The sequence below is a fragment of the Typopeltis vanoorti genome, chromosome 12 (genome assembly GCF_054136105.1).
Source record: "Typopeltis vanoorti isolate ZY-2024b chromosome 12, IOZ_Tvanoo_1.0, whole genome shotgun sequence".
NCBI lineage: Eukaryota > Metazoa > Arthropoda > Arachnida > Uropygi > Thelyphonidae > Typopeltis > Typopeltis vanoorti.
The window spans coordinates 113,764,889-113,789,143 of record NC_143560.1 but is presented as its reverse complement, the minus strand read 5'-3'; the positions used below and the strand labels follow the sequence as shown (position 1 = coordinate 113,789,143).

The 24,255-nt window shown below is 34.8% G+C and overlaps 1 protein-coding gene across 1 annotated transcript in view; it reads left to right on the top strand.

Annotated features, from left to right (window-relative positions):
- LOC150101143 (ubiquitin carboxyl-terminal hydrolase 24-like) overlaps positions 1 to 24,255 on the top strand; it is an 824,883-nt gene that overhangs the window by 101,081 nt on the left and 699,547 nt on the right. The window contains exons 8-9 of the mRNA XM_090401261.1: positions 5,436 to 5,576; positions 21,025 to 21,183. Coding sequence (XP_090257387.1) covers positions 5,436 to 5,576; positions 21,025 to 21,183 — 300 coding nt within the window. The remainder of the gene's footprint in view (positions 1 to 5,435; positions 5,577 to 21,024; positions 21,184 to 24,255) is intronic.

The following is a 24,255-nucleotide window of genomic DNA, read 5'->3' as shown; positions in this document are numbered from 1 at the left end:
CCAAGGTTTGATTCCTGTTCTCAAACTCTTTCATTTTCTTTTCAATAATATTTCTGTATTTTAGTCTACAGTTCACATCTGAGAACTGCTCAACTTTTATTCACTTTAAAACTTTCTTACATGTTATTCTTTTCAATATGAAATTCAATTTTATCCTGCTCAAGACTAAATAGTGATCACTTCCAATTTCAAATCCTCTGTACACTCTGGTGTCCTGCACCAGGGAGAAAACATCACTATCAACAATAACATAGTCAATGAGACTTTTCTTATTCCTAGCCTCTTCTCTCCATGTGAATTTGTGCACATTTTTATGTTGGAACATGGTGTTAGTAATAACCAGTCCATGTCCTGAGCAGAAATCCAACAGATATTTGCCATTATTATTAGCTTTGCTCTTTTCTCCAAATTTTCCCAAAATATTTTTGTATGTCTCACAATCATTTCCTACTCTGCTATTTAGATCCCCAACAAGGACCAACTTTTCCTTTTTCATTGTGTCAGTTGCTTTTTCTAAAGCCTCAAAAAATTCCTCCACTTCTACCTTAGTAGAACCTTCTGTGGGACCATAGGCACAAATAAGTCTCATTGTCCAGTTTCCCATTCTCATATTTGCCCACATTACTCTACTTGAGACTGACTGCCATTCAAGAAGATTAGCCTCGTATTTTGTGTTGAATACTATGGCTACTCCTTCTTTTCCTTGATTGTCATTGCCTGGATATAACATTTTGTATTTATTGCTCAGAAAGATCTCACCAGTTTTGGTCTTTTTTGTTTCAGTCACCCCTATTATGTCGATCTGGTACTTATCTAATTCCTCGGCTAGCTCCATTTCTTTGCCATTCAGGCTTCTTACGTTGATAGTACCGATCTTTAACTCTGGTGATGTAGAGTTGGGGTTTGTTTTCAGATTTGTTCCAGTAGCTGACTTTTCGCTGTTCGCCCTGGTTCCCTGGCGAAAACAACGGGGGCCTTGTTTAACCGGGCGACGCCCCAGCCGGCATGAAATTTTGTCATGTTTACCATCATTTTTTATTTTGGTTTAACCAATAAGAATACAATTTGGTCGGCTAAATCCCAAATTGCCAGCCCAATCCTCGTTCGTTCAGTATCAAAGTAGATACCCAACAGGGTGCACCACGAGAAGGTGAGGATTGGACATTAGGTCAGAAGCCCTGGTCGGTTCTCCGCATTCCTTTAAAGGCTATGTGGAGGTCTCCTCTCAGTTATACAGCTTTGTCCCTTAAGCACCCCTTGGTGGTTTTATTACTCTTTAAATTGTATATGAACAAATCCACATATTGCAGATGTATGTTATGAGATAAACAATGATATAAGTTTATGTATTAATGAATAAAGGACTTTAGAGCAGACTATCATGTTAATGGGAATTTGCTACATTAGGCAGTGAAGCTGGTAACTTGGGAGTTATAGTGTGCTTTTTGTTAAAGTTTAGGACTACATTGTTAAGGTAGTTAGGTCATTATATCAGTTAACTACATTATTGAAGAGAAAGTTTTCTCTCACTTTTCATGGCTTTGATAAGACCAATCTTAACTATTCTGCAACCATATGATCATGTGTTTAAAGAGAGGTATGATAGATATATAAGTATGAGTGACTAAAATGGCGTTGAGTTGATGAATTCCCTTGGTGGGTCATTGGATTCACTGGAGGAGCATGCATAATATTAATTTATATATCTCTGTCATTCCCCCCCCCCCCATCTTTTCCATCTATAAATCATGTTATTTAGTCTTAGTACATTCAGTTTTCACTATAATAAGTATTGTATACCTATATAATTTCAATAGACCAACATTTGGGAAACATTGATTTAAAATGTCAACATTGGATTGAAATATAACTTATAATCCCTGCTTATCAGTAACATTGTAGTTACCTTTTGTATTTATCACCTTTGCAATTTTGCCTGTGAATTTCAAATCGCTGCATTATTGCCTGTTTGATTTCATCTCCCCTTTTCTTTCCTCTCTCACTCTCACTCACTCTCTCTCTCTCACAACATACACACACAGCACTGTTATGTTATGGTTTTGTGGTCTCTGTGTGGTGGAGTTGATCTAAAAAAATCTCGAGCAATGCACTTCCAGTAATATAATGCATGTTTAGTATTCTCCTCAGTCTAAAACCTTGCGTTTTATATACATGAAATTGCCTTCTTCTTCTGATCCACCATATTATCATCATCATCATCAAATTCCTGCCATGTACCCTCAAGGGGTGTACAGGATATGGTAGTACTACATGAAAAATTTACATCATTACTAACTTCCTATCTACAATTTTCCTCCAAATCAGTCTGTTACTTGTCAAGACTCCACCATTACCAGATCTTATATTTCTGTTGTCTAAGGCACTTTGTACTGTATCAATCCACCTATGTCTTGGTCTTCCTCTGGGTCGTTTTCCTGCCAACTTGGCAGAAAACACTTGTTTTGCTAATCTTTCCTCGCCCATTCTGTTTAAGTGACCATACCACCTGAGATTAGCTCTGCTAATGCATTCCTGGATGCCGACAATGTCAAATTCTTTCCTATTCTCGTTTTTAATATGATATTGCCATTGATGCCATCTGTTCACGCCTCTAATCTTTCTCAGGACTCTCATATCTGCAGTCTCTAGTCTTTGGTCAAGTGTTTTACTTCTGACCCAGCTCTCAGATCCATAAGTTAAAACTGGTTTGAACACTGTCTTGTATACAGCTAATTTAGTGTTCTGACTATATCTTATCAGGAACACTCAGTAGGGATATGACTCTGTAATTCTCACATTCAGTTTTATTTCCCTTTTTATATATGGGTACTATGAGAGCTCTAATCCAATCATCGTGAATTCGTCCCTCTGTCCAGGCTTTCTGAACTATGCTCTGTAGCCATTGTAAGACTCTTATACCACCATACTTCAGCATTTTGGGCGAATATCATCTACTCCTGCTGCCTTTCCACATTTCGAGCCTTTGATGGCTTTTTCTACTTAAAGTATAGATATGTATTCCTGACTGCATACCTGGTCAGTGTTTTTTTATCACTATGCTGTCATCATTTATCACTGCTTGTTTCATTTAGCAAATTTTCAAAGTAATTACTCCATACTTCAAGGATATCTTTTTCTCCCGTTTTCATGTCACCTTTATCATCTCTAACTCCTTTTACAGCCCTCTTTCTTCCATTCCTAAGCTTCTTCAATAATTATTCAATTTAGGTGGCAAAATATTCTGGAGGAATATTTTGCCACCTTCTTGATATTTATTTTCTATGTTCTTGCCAAAGTCCTCCCATGACTTTTGTTTAGCTAGTTTTACATACTGTTTAGCGTTCTTACATTTGTCTCTGTATTGTCTAAGAGCACAAGCTGAATTATTTGCCAGGAGCTTTTGATATGCTTTCTTCTTTTCCTTTGCTGCCTCTTTAACTTCCTGGGTCCACCATGGAGTTCTAATTTTTCTATTCTTGCACACAACTTCACCATATGCCTCTCTAGCTGAATCAATCAGAATTTTCTTCAAGGCTTGCCACTGAATCTCCAAGGTTTGGTTTCTGTTCTCACACTCTTTCATTTTTCCTTCAATAATCTTTGTGTAATTTAGTCTACAGTTCACAGCTGAGAGCTGCTCAACTTTTATTCACTTTAAAACTTTCTTATATGTCATTCTTTTCAACATGAAATTCAATTTTATCCTGCTCAAGACTAAATAGTGATCCCTTCCAATTTCAAATCCTCTGTACACTCTGGTGTCTTGCACCAAGGAGAAAACATCACTATCAATAATAACATAGTCAATGAGACTTTTCTTATTCCTTGCCTCTTCTCTCCATGTGAATTTGTGCACATTTTTATGTTGGAACATGGTGTTAATAATAACCAGTCCATGTCCTGAGCAGAAATCCAAGAGATATTTGCCATTATTATTAGCTTTGCTCTTTTCTCCAAATTTTCCCCAAACATTTTTGTATGTCTGACAATCACTTCCTACTCTGCTATTTAGATCCCCAACAAGGATCAACTTTTCCTTTTTCATTGTGTCAGTAGCTTTCTCTAGAGCCTCAAAATATTCCTCCACTTCTACCTTAGTAGATCCTTCTGTGGGACCATAGGCACAAATAAGTCTCATTGTCCAGTTCCCCATTCTGATATTTGCCCAAATCACTCTACTTGATACTGCCTGCCATTCAAGAAGATGAGCCTCGTATTTTGTGTTGAATACTATGGCTACTCCTTCTTTTCCTTGATTGTCATTGCCTGAATATAACATTTTGTATTTATTGCTCAGAAAGATCTCACTAGTTTTTGTCTTTTTTGTTTCAGTCACCCCTATTATGTCGATCTGGTACTTATCTAATTCCTCAGCTAGCTCCATTTCTTTGCCATTCAGGCTTCTTACGTTGATAGTACCGATCTTTAACTCTGGTGATGTAGAGTTGGGGTTTGTTTTCAGATTTGTTCCAGTAGCTGACTTTTCGCTGTTCGCCCTGGTTCCCTGGCGAAAACAACGGGGGCCTTGTTTAACCGGGCGACGCCCCATCCGGCATGAAATTTTGGCATGTTGTACCATCGTTTTGTATTTTGGTTTAACCAATAAGGAATACAATTTGGTCGGCTAAATCCCAAATTGCCAGCCCATCCTTGTTTGTTCAATTTTCCAGGTAGATACCCAACAGGGTGCACCACGAGAAGGTGAGGATTGGACATTAGCTCAGAAGCCCTATTCGATTGTCTGCATTCCTTTAAATGCTATGTGGAGGTCTCCTCTCAGTTTTACAGCTTTGATCCTTAAGCACCTCGTGCACCATAACTTAAGCACCATATTAGTCTCATATAAAGTGATAATACCATTAGTGTAATCCAAAATCATTCTTCCAAACTTTCATCAAATTCACACTACATTATCATCTTCAAGCTAGTGTTGTTAATATACAAAATAAACAGTAATAGTTCAAGAATAATGTCCTGTGGTTCATGATTGCCATAATTTTTTTTCAACTCAGCCCCTTCATTCTCTACTCTACCTTTACTCTAATCTGATGGATGACTATCCCTTTTCTGTCACTAGATTTTATCCATTCTCATATACCATAATTCATGTAAGTAACATGTTATGTGGCATTCTGGCAAAGGTGATAAGACTAGTATAGCCACTTTTCGGAATATTAAGTCATAAACAGCAGTTACTTAGTTCAGTTAGAAAATTTTAATTTCTAAGTAAATTTAAGTTATTTATTTGAAATTTCTTTAGAATTACTATGGATTTCCTAGTGAATGCTTATTTCAAGAATAAATGAAAAGTAAGTAATTGTTTATAATTATCCAAGAACTTAGTTTTAATAATATCTGATTATGTCATTTAATTTCTTTTGAAGTTGCAGTTTGGTTACGAGAATTAATATCTATTAATATTTTATATTGTTTAGACCATGGCAGCTTTATTAATTCCTATATCAAGGTGTTCTGAGTATCTAAATTCCAGTGTAGTGTGCTCAATTTTAGCTCCTTGTATGAGCAAAGCAGTAGATTTTGTTGGGACTCTTACAGATGTTGATTTGAAAAGCAAGGTATATATATATATATATATATATATTTTTTTTTTTTTTTTAAGTAGCATGCATGCTCTTTCATAATTTACTTAATTATTATCTTGATTCATTTTCATTACAATAGATCCTCATACTTTTTTTTTTAATTTTCATTTTTCCATGAAATTAAAAGAATCATGTTAAAATTATCACTTGCCTAAATAGTTCTGATTATTTGTGATACTGCTAAATATAGAAATTGCATAACAGCTAACAAAATAATAGTACCAAAATGCAAAAGTAAACACTCTAACTTAAAAACTAATTATTTTCCAGTGGACTGCCTTCTTTTTTGCTGTGATTAATCTTAATATTTAAGCATATGTATGAAACCATCTTGTTCAGTATTATATGGTATTTCTGTGTATACTGCAAACAAAGCAAACATAGTGACCTTATATAGAAGCACACTAATTAAACATTGTAAGTTTTATTAAATCTTTCTTTGTAATTACAGTTGCTCTATATATATTTTCTGTTATATCTTGTAAATATCATTAAATGCTGAAACTTGTTGGTCAGTATTGACTCTGAAATCCAGAAGAAAAGAAATTAATCATACATTTGTATACTTTTCAAGCTTCTTCAAGTGATGTGGGTTATTGTTTTGTCAAAACACAGGAGATTTAGAAACATGAAATAATTGGAAGTTATATCATATTTCCTGTTTCTAAACCTTATATTCCTTAATTGCCTGGCCATGATCATTCATCTAGCAGATTTGCTAATAGTGCTGGTTTGGCATCAGGGGGTGGCACTGGCATTCCACTTTCAAGTGCGATCATTGTTTGCTGGATAGTGAACTGTGTAATGTGTTGGAGCCTTATTTCCCTTGATCTCAAACCATGTTGGGATCAAGGCTGCAGACACTGCAGCTAGGTCACCCTGTTCCCTAAGATGTTATCACTTACCTTTGAAGTGGGGGGGGTTGAAAAGTTCTGATAAACACCTAGAACAAAAATGACTGGTTTGTGCAACAAGGGAAAGACATTTTTTTTGGAGGATTGCAAATGATGCAGCAACATTGTAACAAGTTTATAACACTTTGTGAAGAATATGTAAAATAATGTGTAAGTTACATGGTTCTACCTCAATTCCTTCATGGTGATTATCACAACTTTTCAGCACACTCTCATACCTTTGTACCTCTCTCCTACATGGATTACAGTGGAGAGAGAAAGGAACAAGCTATATCATATTATGCCTGAATTAAACATTTAACTTTGACAATCCATTCTTTGTAGGGTTTATAGAGATGAAGTTGTTCTTGCTCAGCTCTGCATAGGTTATATTTATCTCATACACTCCTTGTAGAGTAGTAATGATATGCCTACATATGTGAGTATTAGTCATCTGCTCTAACTGTTCATCGTATTTTAAAGTAACTGCCTGTATTTTAAGTGAATGATGTGTTCATTATTTTAATGAACAGTCATTCACTTAAAATACCACTTTTAGAAATCCACTTTAGCCTTATATATGCTCATGTATCTTTTATCCTGCAAGATGAATATACCATAATTTTTTGAAGTTTTATAAATCACTTTATATACAGTATTGTTTACATTTATAAAAGTCAAGTGGATATTAAATCCAGCATTATTTCAAAGTCTAATACAGAAACTATAAAAGTTTCGTATGAAATTTGACCAGCGAGCTTATGGGAATACACTCGCCAGTATTTATGAGTTGCCCTAGCCGCACCTTATAACTGATATGCTCGCTATAACAGCATCCATATATTCGCCTCCTGTTGGTTCATTTTTATAAATCTAACAGATAAGCTTAGGCGTTGCTGGTTATTCATGACTTATTTTTCACGGTATTAACAACACCACAAACACTTTTATCAACAAGGATGTTTTATTAACGCTAATATTTCGCTGATTTTCAACTCAGCATCATCAGAGCACAACACACATGTAAACGCGACAGTGAGTGAGTGAAACAATATAATTGCAGAAAGACAAAAGATCTAAAGTCCTATTTTTGGCGCCCTCTAACGAAAAAAAAAAAAAAAAAAAAAGGCAGCAGTTATCCAGGAGTTTTTCTTAGGATAACCGTCTCCCAAATTTTTGGCAAATTAATGCAACCATATTTGTTAAGGTTGGGAGAATTCTTCAAAGCCATTGCTGACTCAAAAAATAGTCTTTCAGATCTATAACGACTCCTAAATAGCACATTCGTTTTCCTCCATCTAATCCTGTGTGAAGGAGTGTCCAAAGCGTGGTCTGCCAGTCCCGACTTGCCATAATAATAGTAGCGAATGTATCTTTCATGTTCTTCCAGGCGGATGTTCACTGATCTTCCTGTTTGCCCATAATAGGCCAAGTCACAGTCACATGGAACTTCATACACTCCTGGGTGTGCTAAAGGGTGAAGTTTATCCTTTGGTGAGCGGATCAGAGTTGTCAGCTTGACATGAGGCTTGAAGGTGGTGCGAAGGCCATGTTTCAACAATACTTTGGCTATCTTTTCCGATGTACCTCTGATATAGGGAATAGAAATGGTCATGTTGTATTCTTGTGTATTAGGGGGGGGGCAGAGTAATGGGCCTATGTAGTATTTTTTCTATTTTGTAGGGATTGTAGCCGTTGGCTAAGAACGTATGGCGCAGGTACTGGAGTTCAGTGGTCAGAGCTGTATCGTTAGAACAAATGGCTCTGGCTCTGTGTGTAAGTGTTTTTAAAATGCCGTACTGTTGGACTGGATGATGATGTGATTGTTTATGTAGGTATCTTCCTGTGTGTGTAGGCTTCCTGTAAATAGAAAAAGATAGTGATCCATCTGAAAGGCGGGTGACTAATGTGTCAAGAAATGGTAAACAGTTATTTGATTCTTTTTCTACTGTGAAGTGAATTTTAGGGTGTTGGCTGTTTAGGTAGGTGACAAAAGCATCCAAAGTGTCTTGTCCATGGGGCCAGATGGCAAACACATCATCTACATAGCGCAACCATACTGGTGGCTTGTATGTAGCTGTGGTAAGTACTTTGTTTTCAAAGTGTTCCATGTAAAAATTTGCTAACGGGGGGGGAGAGGGGGGAACCCATAGCAGTACCATTAATCTGTTTGTAGAATTCCCCGCCCCATGTAAAGTAACCTGCATTCATGGTAAATTGAAATAATTCAAAAATATCTGGGGGAAATTTAGACTTGATTAATTCAAGAGTGTCTATAAGTGGTACATTGGTAAATAGGGAGGTGACATCGAAACTAACCATTATGTCTGAATTTTTTAGGATTAGATTTTTAACCAGTGTTTTGAAATGGATAGAATTTTTTACAAAAGTAGAGGAGTTGCCAGTAAGAGGGGCAAGCGACTTAGCTAAATGCTGGGCCAGTTTATATGTGGGACTATCTATGCTATCAACTATGGGGCGTAGGGGAACATTAGTTTTGTGGATTTTTGGTAATCCATAAATACGGGGTGTTTTAACATGAATTGGTTTTATTTTCCTGATGATTTCTTTGGGCCATGATGTCACTTTTTTTAGTAATTTTCGGACTTTTTTCTTTTGCGACATTGTAGGGTCTCGATGTATAATTTGATACGTAGAACTGTCACATATGAGATCTTGCATTTTTTTGTTATACTCTTCTTTATTCATGATAACTGTTGCATTTCCTTTATCGGCTTTTGTAATAATAATATTTTTATTATTGTATAACTTTTTTAGGGCAGTTATTTGCTTATGTGGTATATTACTTTTTGGAGGCTTAGCTTTGTTTATAATACTTGCAATGTCTAGTCGCACGTTATTGGCCATTGCTGGCGCTTTGACACTTTGACACAATCCATAGGATAATTAAGTAATCCATAAACATGTATTTATGGATTACCAAAAATCCACAAAACTAATGTTCCCCTACGCCCCATAGTTGATAGCATAGATAGTCCCACATATAAACTGGCCCGGCATTTAGCTAAGTCGCTTGCCCCTCTTACTGGCAACTCCTCTACTATTGTAAAAAATTCTATCCATTTCAAAACACTGGTTAAAAATCTAATCCTAAAAAATTCAGACATAATGGTTAGTTTCGATGTCACCTCCCTATTTACCAATGTACCACTTATAGACACTCTTGAATTAATCAAGTCTAAATTTCCCCCAGATATTTTTGAATTATTTCAATTTACCATGAATGCAGGTTACTTTACATGGGGGGGGGGGAATTCTACAAACAGATTAATGGTACTGCTATGGGTTCCCCCCTCTCCCCCCCCCGTTAGCAAATTTTTACATGGAACACTTTGAAAACAAAGTACTTACCACAGCTACATACAAGCCACCAGTATGGTTGCGCTATGTAGATGATGTGTTTGCCATCTGGCCCCATGGACAAGACTCTTTGGATGCTTTTGTCACCTACCTAAACAGCCAACACCCTAAAATTCACTTCACAGTAGAAAAAGAATCAAATAACTGTTTACCATTTCTTGACACATTAGTCACCCGCCTTTCAGATGGATCACTATCTTTTTCTATTTACAGGAAGCCTACACACACAGGAAGATACCTACATAAACAATCACATCATCATCCAGTCCAACAGTACGGCATTTTAAAAACACTTACACACAGAGCCAGAGCCATTTGTTCTAACGATACAGCTCTGACCACTGAACTCCAGTACCTGCGCCATACGTTCTTAGCCAACGGCTACAATCCCTACAAAATAGAAAAAATACTACATAGGCCCATTACTCTGCCCCCCCCTAATACACAAGAATACAACATGACCATTTCTATTCCCTATATCAGAGGTACATCGGAAAAGATAGCCAAAGTATTGTTGAAACATGGCCTTCGCACCACCTTCAAGCCTCATGTCAAGCTGACAACTCTGATCCGCTCACCAAAGGATAAACTTCACCCTTTAGCACACCCAGGAGTGTATGAAGTTCCATGTGACTGTGACTTGGCCTATTATGGGCAAACAGGAAGATCAGTGAACATCCGCCTGGAAGAACATGAAAGATACATTCGCTACTATTATTATGGCAAGTCGGGACTGGCAGACCACGCTTTGGACACTCCTTCACACAGGATTAGATGGAGGAAAACGAATGTGCTATTTAGGAGTCGTTATAGATCTGAAAGACTATTTTTTGAGTCAGCAATGGCTTTGAAGAATTCTCCCAACCTTAACAAATATGGTTGCATTAATTTGCCAAAAATTTGGGAGACGGTTATCCTAAGAAAAACTCCTGGATAACTGCTGCCTTTTTTTTTTTTTTTTTTTCGTTAGAGGGCGCCAAAAATAGGACTTTAGATCTTTTGTCTTTCTGCAATTATATTGTTTCACTCACTCACTGTCGCGTTTACATGTGTGTTGTGCTCTGATGATGCTGAGTTGAAAATCAGCGAAATATTAGCGTTAATAAAACATCCTTGTTGATAAAAGTGTTTGTGGTGTTGTTAATACCGTGAAAAATAAGTCATGAATCATTTTTATAAAGTTTCACTGGCCTGACAGCTGTTTCAAACTGGTTGGTTTTCGTCAGAGACCAGGAAGAAACCTTAAGAGAGTAAAACTACTCTCATTACTAAGGAACTTGAAACATCGGAGAGGTGTATTTTTCGTAAGCAAACTCTCAGTCGGTGCATAAAAGTATTTGCTAAAATAAAGAGCCAAAAGGCTTCTCTTCGGCGAAGCAAAATTTATAAAAATCAAGTGGATGTTAAATCTAGCATTATTTCAAATCCAAATACAGAAACTATAAAAAGTTTCATATGAAATTTGACCAGAGAGCTTATGGGAATATACTTGCCAGGAATACACGAAACTTTTATAGTTTCTGTATTTGGCTTTGAAATAATGCTGAATTTAATATCCACTTGATTTTTACAAATTTTGCTTCGTCGAAGTGAAAAGCCTTTTGGCTCTTTATTTTAGTAAATTGTTTAAATTTTTTTAGAACTTTTATTTTGATTTTATATTGTATATTATAGCATTGTATACATTTATTTTTTAATGTTTCTAAACCTTGACTTGGTGCATCATGGCCTCAATTGCTGATGTACCATAAAAATTCAAATCAATGACAATAATAGCATCTGGTTATTCTGTGCATGTCATGATAGATGGTTCTTTCTCTTTGGATTTCTCTGCTTTGACTAGGCAGCATCAGGTCTCATTGCTTTTTCTTATATTCCTCCTGTATATATTAATCATCTTCAATTACCAATCTTAAATTCTGTCCATAAAATTTTTTTTTTTTTTTTTTTGATGACAGTATGCCTCAGTCTTTTTCTTCATTCAGTAAACATTGCAGTGTATAAATGATTCAAGTTTCAAGACTTTCTGTAATCATTATTTTAAAAACTGAATCCTTCTTATTATTCTCCAGTGGATGTAGTGAATTTCAGTGCTACTAAAACATAATCCTTATTTTTCATAACAATAATCTTCCTTATGCTTCTGTATTTTTACTGATATTCAAATCTCCAGTCAAGAAATAACCAGAAATGTATTATGAACTATTTGGTAATTTTGTAAATTGTGTCTAGAAAGTGGAGGCTATTTCTTTTTTTGTATTGTCATCATTAAACAATGCCCACAGTGATGTTTAGGATATTGCAATAGTTGCTACTTGAAAAAGTAGCATTATTACTAACGTCCTATCAACAATTTCCAAAAAATAAATCTGTTATTTGCAAAGACTCCAATATTATCAAATCTTATATGTTATTCTTCTAAGGCACTTTTTACTGTATCAATCCACCAAAAAAAAAAAAAAATTGCTAAAATTGCTAACCTTTCCTCTCCCTTCCTGAGTGACCATACCATATGAGAATTTCTCTGTTTACACATTCCTGAATGTTAAGTCAATTTCAGAATTTCTAATATCCTTGTTTTTAATATGATACTGCCCTTGATGCCATCTGTTCACTCTAATCTTTCTCAGAACTCATGTATGTAGGCTCCACTCTTCAGTCAAATGTTTTATTTCTAACCCAGCTCTTGGATCCATAAGTTCAAATTGGTTTGAACACTGTCTTGTATAATGCTAATTTAGTGTTTTGACTAATTTCTCTCTTATTCCATATAAATTTACTTAGTTGACTTCCTTCCATACTAGCTTTTCTAATTGTGTTGTCTATTTCCATATTTAATTTGCTGTCTTCACTAAAAATTGTACCTAAATGGCTGAAATGTTTTACTTGTTCTACAGGGTCTCTATTCAGGATGCAGTTGATCTTTTCAATGTTCCTGCCTATTTTCATAGTCTTTGTCTTTTTTATTGCATATTTTCATATCAAATTTATTACAGCAATTATTCAGTTTAGTTAAGGAATCCTGCAGACTTATACTGTTTTTATTTAGGAGTATGACATCATCTGCATTAAGCAAAGAGCTGAGATGGACATCTCCATTAGTTTTAATGCCACTCTCCTTCATAATGTGCATCCTTGGGTAATACCTGATTTAACATCAAACCATCTTTCCTGTAATCTTCAGTTCTAACTGCTGACTTATAATTCAAATATAGACTTTGTATTGCTTGTTATAAGGTCCTATTTATACCATATAATTGTATTGTTTTGGATAGCTTTTATTTTTCCAATTTGTGATATGCCATTTCCAGATCTACAATACTTAAATACAAATCCTTGTTATATTCCTATGATTTTTCAGCTATCTGTCTTAAAGTAAAAATACGATCATGACAATCTCTTTTTTGGTCTGAACCCGGCTTATTCTTTTTAAATTTCCCTTCCACAGTTTTCTTAACATTTTCTCAAATATGCTTGCATAAATATTAGAACACTTAGTAGAGAAATTCCTCTGTGATTATCACATTTAGCTGTACGAGTGCTTAATGTGAGAATGATTGCAGTAGAGCTATACTGCAATCATTCTCACCTTGAATTTGACTCTCTGGCTAGGCAATCTGAATTATGAAGTGCAGCCATGTCATATTTTGAGCTTTCTGGTTGGATATCATCTGCTTTAGTTGACTTTCTACATTTCAGGTTTTAATGACTTTTTCTACCTCAAGTTTTGATATGTACACCTGATTGCATTCCTCTTGAATGTTTTCTACTGTTATGCTGTCTGGAGTAATTACTTCAGACTTCTAGGATATCATTATCTTCAGTTTTTAAGTCACCTTTATCATCTTTTATTCCTTTTATGATATTCATTTTTATCTTGCTTAAAACTAAGTGATGATCACTCTCAATTTCAAATCCTCTTATATCCTGAACTTGTATCCTGAATGTTTCTTGTACTACTTGTATTCTTAAGCAACATAAAGATATCACTGCCAATGATAACATAATATTCGTTTATTGAAGTACGTTTGAAGGGAAATGCATTTTTAGTTGGTTGTTTTGATGTACTAAAAATGTTATATGATGTATCTAGACCACAAGGCCAAATAGCAAAAAACGTAATCTTGCATGGCATAGCCAAACTGTTCATCTATGTGTAGCAGTGTTGAGTTCTTAGTTTTTTTTATCCAGGTTACACTGATGGACTCTAGGTAGATTAGAGACTCATAGAATCTTCCCTTTCCAGGGATACGATTTCTCCTATTCAGTATGGTTCATAATGACTGACAGAAAAGGTGGCTTCTGTAAAAAGCAAAGAACTTAAAAAAAAAGTATCCAAAACAGGCAGTATGAATGATCTGGACTGACTCAACTTGCCATAGAATTTAATCATTTTATAAAGTTGAAGAAAACATAGGTGCTAGTTAGATCTGAATTTAAATCTTCCAGATTATTTTTGAAAGTTGACAATATACTTTTAGGATTCAGATGATCTGAAGGGAGTTGAAGTCGCTATCAATGATTTCTCATTAAAATTTTTCCCCCAATTATTTCATGAGTTTAATTATATTACAGAAATTAAGGACACAGCAAAACTTAACGAGTTGTCTTTTGATGCTAATTTAGTCATCTTTTGGGTAAAAATTTCATATAGAAATTTCTTCTTACAAATGCTATCTCATAACCTTAATGAGTTATGAGATATCAAACTGCATTAACCTATATGTTACATTAAACACACCTTAATATATTAATGCCAATGTATAATCAAAATTTGTACCAAATTGTTTAATATCTTAGTTATTGAATCAAGGTAGGAAATACCTGTTGGGTTTTGAATACATATATCAACCACAGTAATCTACCATTTATCTGACCACATCAGGAAGGTTGCTGTTCTTATAATTGAAATATAATTACATGGCACTGTACCTGAGGTCGGTTGTCATGCAAGGGTTGGTTAATTGAAGGATTTTTCTTTTAAAGATCAGATAAATTATAGAAACTTACCACTTATAGCCACACAAGCAAATACTAAGCTTTTTAACATGCAATTTATTTTAATTTCTAATTTGATTATTAAGACTGTTAAGTAGTAGCAAAATATATAATAAATCTCTCCAAAAACAAAAGAAAATAGATCATAAAAAAGCTTGTTTGGAACATAACTTATTTTAACCATGGAATTGGAATATTGCTCCTATATTTGGGATGGTGCAGCAAAATCCTCTCTAAGATTTCTGAATTATATCCAGAAGAGGGAAATCCAGTTAATTAATGATCCTCTCTCTCTCTCTCTCTCTCTCTCACTTATCTGCTTCCATCTTTCCCTCTTGTACAGATGTTCAGTTTCTGCCTTGTGCCTCTTCTAAAGATACTTGTCATGGATTCTGCTGAATTGATCATTGTTATACCTCCACTTTCCTCCAAAATCATTAGAACAAGAGCCACTGTATCAACACACTTTTACAGACAGTGCATTTTGAAACTCTGAACTACACTTCCTCCTCCTTCATTACATCTTTTTCTGTTTTCTTTGGAACACCTTCTCCCAATCTGCCTTCCCCAAAGAAAACAACCTTGAGTGTTCAAACAAAATGCGTGCAGAATTCCACTTTCTTCTTATCCACTTTCCCACACACACCGTTAATCTGCTATAGGTCTTGTTAAATTTTGTGTGTGGGTCAAATATTAAAATATATATAATAATAAATAAAATAAAAAAATAATAATTCTTGTAGATAAACTTATACGTTAGTTACACATGACTTTAAATTTTTCATGAAATTACATTGTACGCTCTGGTCGCTTTTTATGCAGATCTTTTTTATGCAGTAGTGTACGCCCACAGATACGAGACCTTTCGACACTTCTGCGCATGTCAACAGAAGGAGAAACCATTCTGATAATAGGGTAATCCAGCGTTTCCCAAACTTTTTCTACGACGGAACACTTTACAAATCCTGAAATTTTCATGGAACACCTTGGTTATTTTTGTAATATATTAATTAATAATTAATTGTTAATTTAGCTGATTTATTATTAATTAATTAATAATTGATCATTAATTAATAATTAATTAAACAAACATTCAATTAATTTGTGCTCATTTTCATTGACATATCCCATTCTGATCACCAAAAATTTATCATATTATTATAAGTACTTATGAGTGAATGCAGACTTTTTTCCTTGTGTGCTGATAGTGTTCCCCTCCCTTTGTACATCCTGGAGATTGCTTTGTAGGCTGAAGGTGGATGAATCACTATCTGTTGCGTCACAAACACCTTCAATAAGAGATATCTTAACACCAAAATTAAACAAAGTCCCTTGTCTCTTATTCATATTAAAATTTAAATCTGTAGGCCTATTACTTTTAAAAAATCACTGCACTACGATTTCGAAAGAAGTATGTGGATAATGCCTTAAGTGACGATGATATTATTGGATATCAATTAACTTTAGATATCGTCGAAGATCCAGAAAACTATAGTGGAAGAAAACCTCTCCCCCTCACTGCAAATATAATTCGAGAAGGTCGTGAACTGTGCAATAAATTAGAAAATTATTTTCTTGTTAATGACACAAATTCTGAATGAACCTTTAAATTCTAACACGAGCTGAAGAACTGCATTTTCTGGATATCGCAAGCTGTATAAAAAATTAGTGAAATCATCATCGCAAATTAATCACTGATTACATTGTCAGAAGAATAAAATCAGGGTGAAACTAATTCTGTTTGTGAAGAACCATTGCCTTTACCATACAGATCTGATGTGCAGGCTATCTCTTCTGGTGATGAAAGTGATTTTGCACCGGTTTGCAAATGTTGCCAGATATTGTCTAATAGCAATGATAATTCTGATGACAAAATGTAAAAAAAAAAAAAAAAAAAAAAAAATTGTTACTTTTCAATAAAATTAAATGAATAAAGCTTTAAAACAAACTTAGGCATTTTTATTTTCCTGAATTTTCATAAACTTTTTTATGTGATTTTAGGTTTATTTTAATTTATTGCTGCGGTTTTAGAAAATTATGGAACATATCCCTAATTTTTCAACGTACGTTACGCCTCTTTTGTGCGGTTTTCTGTGGAACGTATCTATCACATAAAAAGAGACCTGATCTGTATACTAAAATATTAATTAAAAAACTAATTAATACCTTCCAATATCGCAACAATGTTACATTGCTATCTTCTGGGAACATAAAACTGTGATATGTACATGCAGGCACTAACAACCAGCAAATGAGGCTGAAGAAGGCAACTAGCATTAGTCCCAGAGTCCTAAAGGTGCCCTCCCCCTTCCCCAGTGCATGACCTTACATTTACTGACATTGAACTGACATCCATTTTTCCCATGCCCACAAGTCCAGCCTATTCAAATCATTCTGCAAGTACTGCACATCAGCAGCATTCCTGATTACCTTCCCTCTCTTTGCATCAGCAGCAAATAACTGCATGTCGCCTGTCAAAAACTTCTCAATGTCATTAATGTACAGATTGAATAAGAGTGGACCAAGGACTGATACTTGTGGTACACCACTGGTTATCTTAAATCTAGCAGTCACATCCCCCGTATACTACTTTTTGATAGCTGTCAGTCAGCCATCCTCTTATCCATGCTAATATTTTATAATCCAAACCCATAATCTCCAATTTATGCAACACTCTTCCATGTGCTATTTTGTTCCTTAGCAAAATCCAAAAGTATGATGGTGTATCCATTACCCTTGTCTAGCTCAATGGTAACATTATTATAGAATGTGAGCAAGTTGCTGAAACATGACCTTCCCTTGGTAAATCCGTGCCCTTCATTGCAAAGTAGAGATTCTCTGTCAACCCATTTCTGAATGTGAGTCCTAACCAAATTTTCCAAAATTTTCACTACCACTCCCGAGATTGGTCGATCATTGGATACATCAGTCTTTGCATCAACCTTGTGCAATAGAATTACCATATGTTGTTTTCAGTCTTGTGGAATCTTCTCTCTTCTGAGAGTCAAATTATATAGCCAATTATATAGCTAACAACAGCTCTATTTCTCATGCAGTTATGGCAACCCATTTTGCTCATATGCCACACTTCAGGGTTAAAAAATTATAGTCACCATGCCCATATTGACCACATCCTCACATAATTTTCAGGGATTGAATTCCCCTCCTCCCTTTGTTCTCTTCTTTTTTGTCATGTAGTAGGAAATTTCTTCTGCATCATTCCTGTAAAATCCCTTATGTTCCAGTCATATCCCCTCTTTTTCTACTTGTCGATTAAATGTTGTAATAACCAATAAATTTACAGTCCGTTCTCTTTTAGGCTAACCATAGACTTCTCACTTATAATTGACCTCTGGATTCTTTGCATGACTTCCAAATCTCCAAGAAGATCGATTTAGTGATTTCATTTCTCTGCATTCCTTAGAAGCAATATGGTTGCTTCAGAATTCAGAGTAATATGTGTGAGGAATAGAATGAGGAATAGAGCTGTTGCACAAATTGAATAAGAATTCAGCAATAGGGACTGACGGGATATCAGCAAGGGTGCTAAAAGAGAGTTCAGCTAAACTGGATATTTCTTGGCTATATAATTTGAGTCTCAGAAGAGAGAAGATTCCACAGGACTGAAAACAACATATGGTAATTCTATTGCACAAGGTTGATGCAAAGACTGATGTATCCAATGATCGACCAATCTCAGGAGTGGTGGTGAAAATTTTGGAAAATTTGGTTAGGACTCACTGTAGGGATGGAAGGTGCTTCACATCTTGGCTGACACAAACTAAACTGGAAATGGCTGTATAAAAAGTATTGCAGACAATAGAATTGAAGGATTAGATTACTGGCCAATAGACTAATGTTCAAAATGCTATTTTATTGATAACTATTTTTAGAATTAATTTTTTTATTAGGCTGATGTTCTAAAGAGGCAAAGTTCCCAAATTTAGGGCAGTCTCATGCACCAAATTTGTTGAGATTTGGGAAGTTCTTTAGAGCTGAGGCTGATTCCAGGAACAATCTTTCTTATTTATATTTGCTATGATGTAGTAAAGTGGCTTTCTTCCAGCATATTCTGTGGTGGGTATTTAGTGAATGGTCCACAAGTCCTGAGTGGCTGTATTGGTGAAACTAGATATAGTTCCTGTGTTCGGATATCCTGATATTAGCTGTCCTGCCCGTTTGGCCGTAGTAGGACAGTTTACAGCTGCAAGGGACCTGGTATACTAGAGGTAGGTCTAGGGGAAGTGGCTGATCTTTGGTGGAGTGGATAAGGGATATCAGTTTCTTATGTGGTTTGTAACAGGTCGCCAGGTCATATTTCTTTAGGATTTTGGTTAACTTTTCAGAGGTGCCCCAGATGTAAGGAATGGTGATAGATTTAGTATAATCTTTGTTATGAAGGGAGGGGGTTGTGATTAACTGGTTTTAATATTTTCTGGATTTTTTGGGGGTTGTAGCTATTGGCTAAGAAGGTGTTAAGCACATGGTTATTCCTTAACAGAAATTACACTAAATCTATCACTATTCCTTATATCCAGGGCATGTCTGAAAAGCTCACAAAAATCTTAAAAAAAAATGACCTGACTACCTGTTACAAACCACATATGAAATTGGCATCCCTTATCTACTCCACCAAAGACCAGCCACTTCCCCTAGGCCTACCTGGAGTGTACCAGGTCCCTTTCTGTAAATTGTCCTACTACGACAATGCACTAGATACCCACTACAGAATATGCTGGAAGAAAGCCAATTTACTACACCATAGCAAATATAAGTATGAAAGATTGTTCCTGGAATCAGCCTCAGCTCTAAAGAACTTCCCAAATCTCAACAAATTTGGGTGCATGAGACTGCTCTAAATTTGGGAAGCTTGCCTCCTTAGAACATCAGCCCAATAGCCAAGACAATCCAATTTAGCTTGCTGGGGGGGGGGGGGACATCTTTAGGACTCTAGAACCAACACCAGTTGCCTTCTTCAGCCTCATTTGCTCGTTGTTAGTGCTTGCGTGCACATATCATAGTGTTATGTTCCCAGAAGATGGCAATGTAACATTGCCAAAATATTGGAAGATATTGATTAAACTTTTAAATTAATATTTTAGTATATATTGTAATTTCCTGAAAAATTTAAAGACAAAAAGATAATAAATGAAATCAACAAAGAAATGTAAAGGAACAATAGTTTGCGTCTCTCAAAAATCTGTACACTAGTGTGTAGTAATCTTCATCAGAGGCTGTTAATTGGATTAATGATAAGATAATGTCTTCTTCTTCTTTCATATTTCTTTATCTCCTACCAAAGGTAATAGTGTGTATATAGGCAGATAGATACACATAAATATGTCATAGCAGTGGCCATAAGTTTACTGCTTTTCTTAAGTAAAGTAATAAGCTGCATTTCTTTTCGCTGGTACTGACAAGGAAAGCAGATTAGGATAGTCATAAAAGATTGTAAGTATCTACTTGGTGGTCTTAATAAAAATATTATGACCAAAATAACCAAAGAGGAAGTGACTATTGATAAAATCAGTATTGATAAAGGGGAAACATAATTTTCAAAATAGAGGGATGAAACTTTTGATAAATACCAAATACATTTTGCAGAAAGACAACCTTTATTGATATTATTTGTTGTGTCCCCCATAGGGACAAAGTTGAGCTCGCACATTATCAATCATTGAGTATCATGCATTGACAATGTCACCCTGCTTGTCTGATATGTCTGTAGATAAGGTAGTCAGATTTGCCTGAAAAACATTCAGATTTCTAGGAAAGAAGGAATCTTCCCACCTTCACATCATATCATGTAAAATTTCTTTTGTTACCATGTAGTTGAACCTAGATCTTCCCACTTGATGGGTAAAATTCACAAACCTCATAAATACAGAAGCTGAAAGATGACTTCTATCACTGCATGAACCTTAAATGCTGGAAATGCTTGGATGTGCGATGAATTGAATGAACCAGTATGAGCAAATTTGCTGTGTTTAGTGAAGCAGTTATTAAAAACTGTGGAATTATAATTATAATTGTTGACATCAATGCTATATGAATATGATAATATAATTTGCCTAAAAATAAAAATTAATGACTTGTTTTGTAGTATGCATTTATAATTATTAGTAATTCTAAAATGCACTTTTTTTAAGGATATATGCTCTATTTCTGAACTTTTGAAAGCTATGAAGTTATTGTGTCTTCAGTTATGGCCACAGCAGGTTTCACTTACAAATGCTCTTTGTTTGGATGTCATTTTTCGAATGCTCAAATGTCCACATTTTAATGCACGCATGAATGGACTCAAAGAGGTAAGTGTTTATCAGCAAATTTTCTCTTATATCCCTGTGCCAGTTTTCATTTTATTTGTTATTTTTACTTATTTGAATTTAATTCTTGAATGTACCTAGAAAGGGCTGTAAAGGTATCTTTCACTCAATGTCAAAGTTGAATGACATAATTCTAAAACACTTAGTGAAATACTTTAAGCAAAGAACAGTTGTATTCATCACTTTGTGTGTGTGTGTGTGTGTGTGTGTGTGTGTGTGTGTGTGTGTGTGTGTGTGTGTGTGTGTGTGTGTGTGTGTTACTGCAATAAGGGAGTGCTATTCTTTGATCTTGACTGAATGGTAAAAAAAAAAAACATTTTCACCATCATCAGATCTCCATGGAGTCAAAAGACTATTCACGAAGAGGTCCCAAGGTTCCACTCTCACATGCACAGCTCATCATACTTTGACTTAAATGCATTCACTGTCTCTGCACTCACCACACTTTCATGCAATGCATTCCAGTCACTCACCACTCTCCTTGCAAAAAATCTCTTCTTCTCGCCGTCTCCAGCCATACCATGAAAAATCTCATCCACATCAATATGGGAATTATCCCTTACCAATTGATATGTCTTGAACATGTCATTCCCATTCCATCCGCTAGGCTCTGCAATTTGCATTCTTTCAAACTGTCCTCATACTCCATGTTCCAGAGACCCGAAACTGACTTACTCAATAACTTAAACATACACATGTGACCACAGTACTTAAATTATTTAATAAGTAAATACATACAATAATAAGTAGTAATAATTAATAATAATAATAATAATTTTTTTTTAGATGCAAGATCATTTATTTAGATCTGAATCCAACAGATCTTCAGTGAACAGATAATACAAACAAGGTAAAATAACAACAATAGATTTCAAAAAATATGAATCAAGTGTTAATGCAACAAAGTCTAGTAGAGTGTGAGTTGCAATTTAAATTGCAACTAATAAGACTCTCTCTCAAATTTTAAGTAAAGAAAGATATTCATTACAGGTTAAGTTTGGGTGATGTAGTAGCACCTCAGCACTATTTGAACAAACACTCAAATTTTAAGTGGCTAGGATACAAGAGTTATAGCTCAGAAGATTCTGTGATCAATGTCCACTCCATGCTTTATTAGACGACACTTCTCATGTTTATTGTAGATAAGGTTGGCGTTCTTGCAGTCTTTACAAAATAGACTTGTCTGCTTAACAAAAAAAAAATGACAATTACAAAGAACTTGGTAAACAGTCTCTCCTTTCCTTCCAGAAAATAAAGAGACCATTTATCTTTGGAAGGTAACAAAGAGAAGAGTTTGTGGATTGGAAAAAAATGTGGCACTATATTTTTGAGGTTCTTCAGAATTAATTCAGAGATTTCAGCAACAAATGGAACTGAAATCCTCCATACAGGTTCAGAGTTCTTAGGAATAGGTTTGCAAGAACAAAAAATGCATTGAATCTTCTGCATGAAAAGCCATTCTGTTACATAATACATAGGATGTTATAAGTTCTGAAAAATAGGGATGAGAAAACAGCATGACTGCACCACTGGGCTTCAAATGTTTGGTTTTTAAAATGCTTTTTTTTTTCTTCTCCAAGAAGAAGGAGAAAAATATTCAAACCTACAGTTTAATTCTGAAAGTTGCTCAACTGATTCTTTCATACACATTTTTCTTTATGTGATATTCATTCTGCTCAGCTCAAAACTTGAAATAGGAAATGACAAACATGTTCTATTTCAAATCCCCTATGTACTAATGTACCTGAACCAGCATGAAAAACACCATCAATAAGAGTTAAGAGTCAATTTCTCTTAACAAACATGCTGGAAAATGACTAATTAGTCCATGTCCTAAAGAGATATTCTGAGGTACTTAAAATTATCAGATTTCCTCTTTTTGAGAAATTTTCTTAAAACATAATGCCTAGAATATATTTCTTTGCTGTTTAGATCTTCACAACAAGAACCAGTTTTTCCTTTATGTCAGTTGTCATTTCAAACAACTTCCTATCCAATTGTCCATTCTGAAATTTACATGCATCACTCCTTGCGACTTGAGCTTCTTTGGCATATTCTAAAGATTTCACCTCCAATCTTCAGACATTCTTGCTTGCACACTAACCTTGGCCTCCATGATGGATATGTCATGTTGAGACCATGTGATCTGGATTCTCGTTTGGATTGGCCCTATGTTGTATTAACCAAATCGACAGCAAAAGAAGGAACTTTACCGAAGAGATCTTTATCCCAACATCTGAAAAAATAACAATGCAGAAAATGGCAATATTAAACGAATACCTGCTGTGAATCCAACGATTACCATCATTAGGTTAACAATTCAATACCACTAAAATAGCCTTTCCATGTCACAAGAACTCCAAAGCTGAAGTTAATCCCTTTTGCCAATTAAGGCTAGATATTAATAATAAATAATAATAGTAATAATTAATAATTATTAAATATAAATACATAAATAATAATAGTAGTAGTAATAATTAAATATAATTTTTTTTAAACTGTGATAACATTTTATTTATCATCTTACAGAATATTTTCCTATATATATATATATACACACAATTAAGTATACTATTACATTTTCTGTTCAATACAAATGTAGATTATAGTGATTTTTTTTTTTAAATATAAATGTATATAATTTTTTTTTCTTCCCAATAACAATATCATAGCTTATTATTATACAGCCTATTTACATATATACAATTTTTTTTTTTTTTTAATATCAGTATCTTCATTATTGTTATATACTTTACTGACTGTTTTATTACATAATCTGCGTTCTTTGATTATAAGGATTACATGTAGATGAATGAGGCGAGTTAATCCCACCTACTTCGAAGCTTGGGTTAGCTTTTATGAAGAGAGTGGGATTTAGCCTTCACTATTTATGTTGTTGTTACTGTTTATGTATGGGGTGTAGTTATTGGATGCCTACATCCCATATATTTATCAACCTACCAAGAAATTATCTATTTCTTGGTAGGTTGTTGAGTTGCGTGGGTATTTGACGTGATCTCACAAAAGAACCGAATGAGTTGGTATAGGGATGTA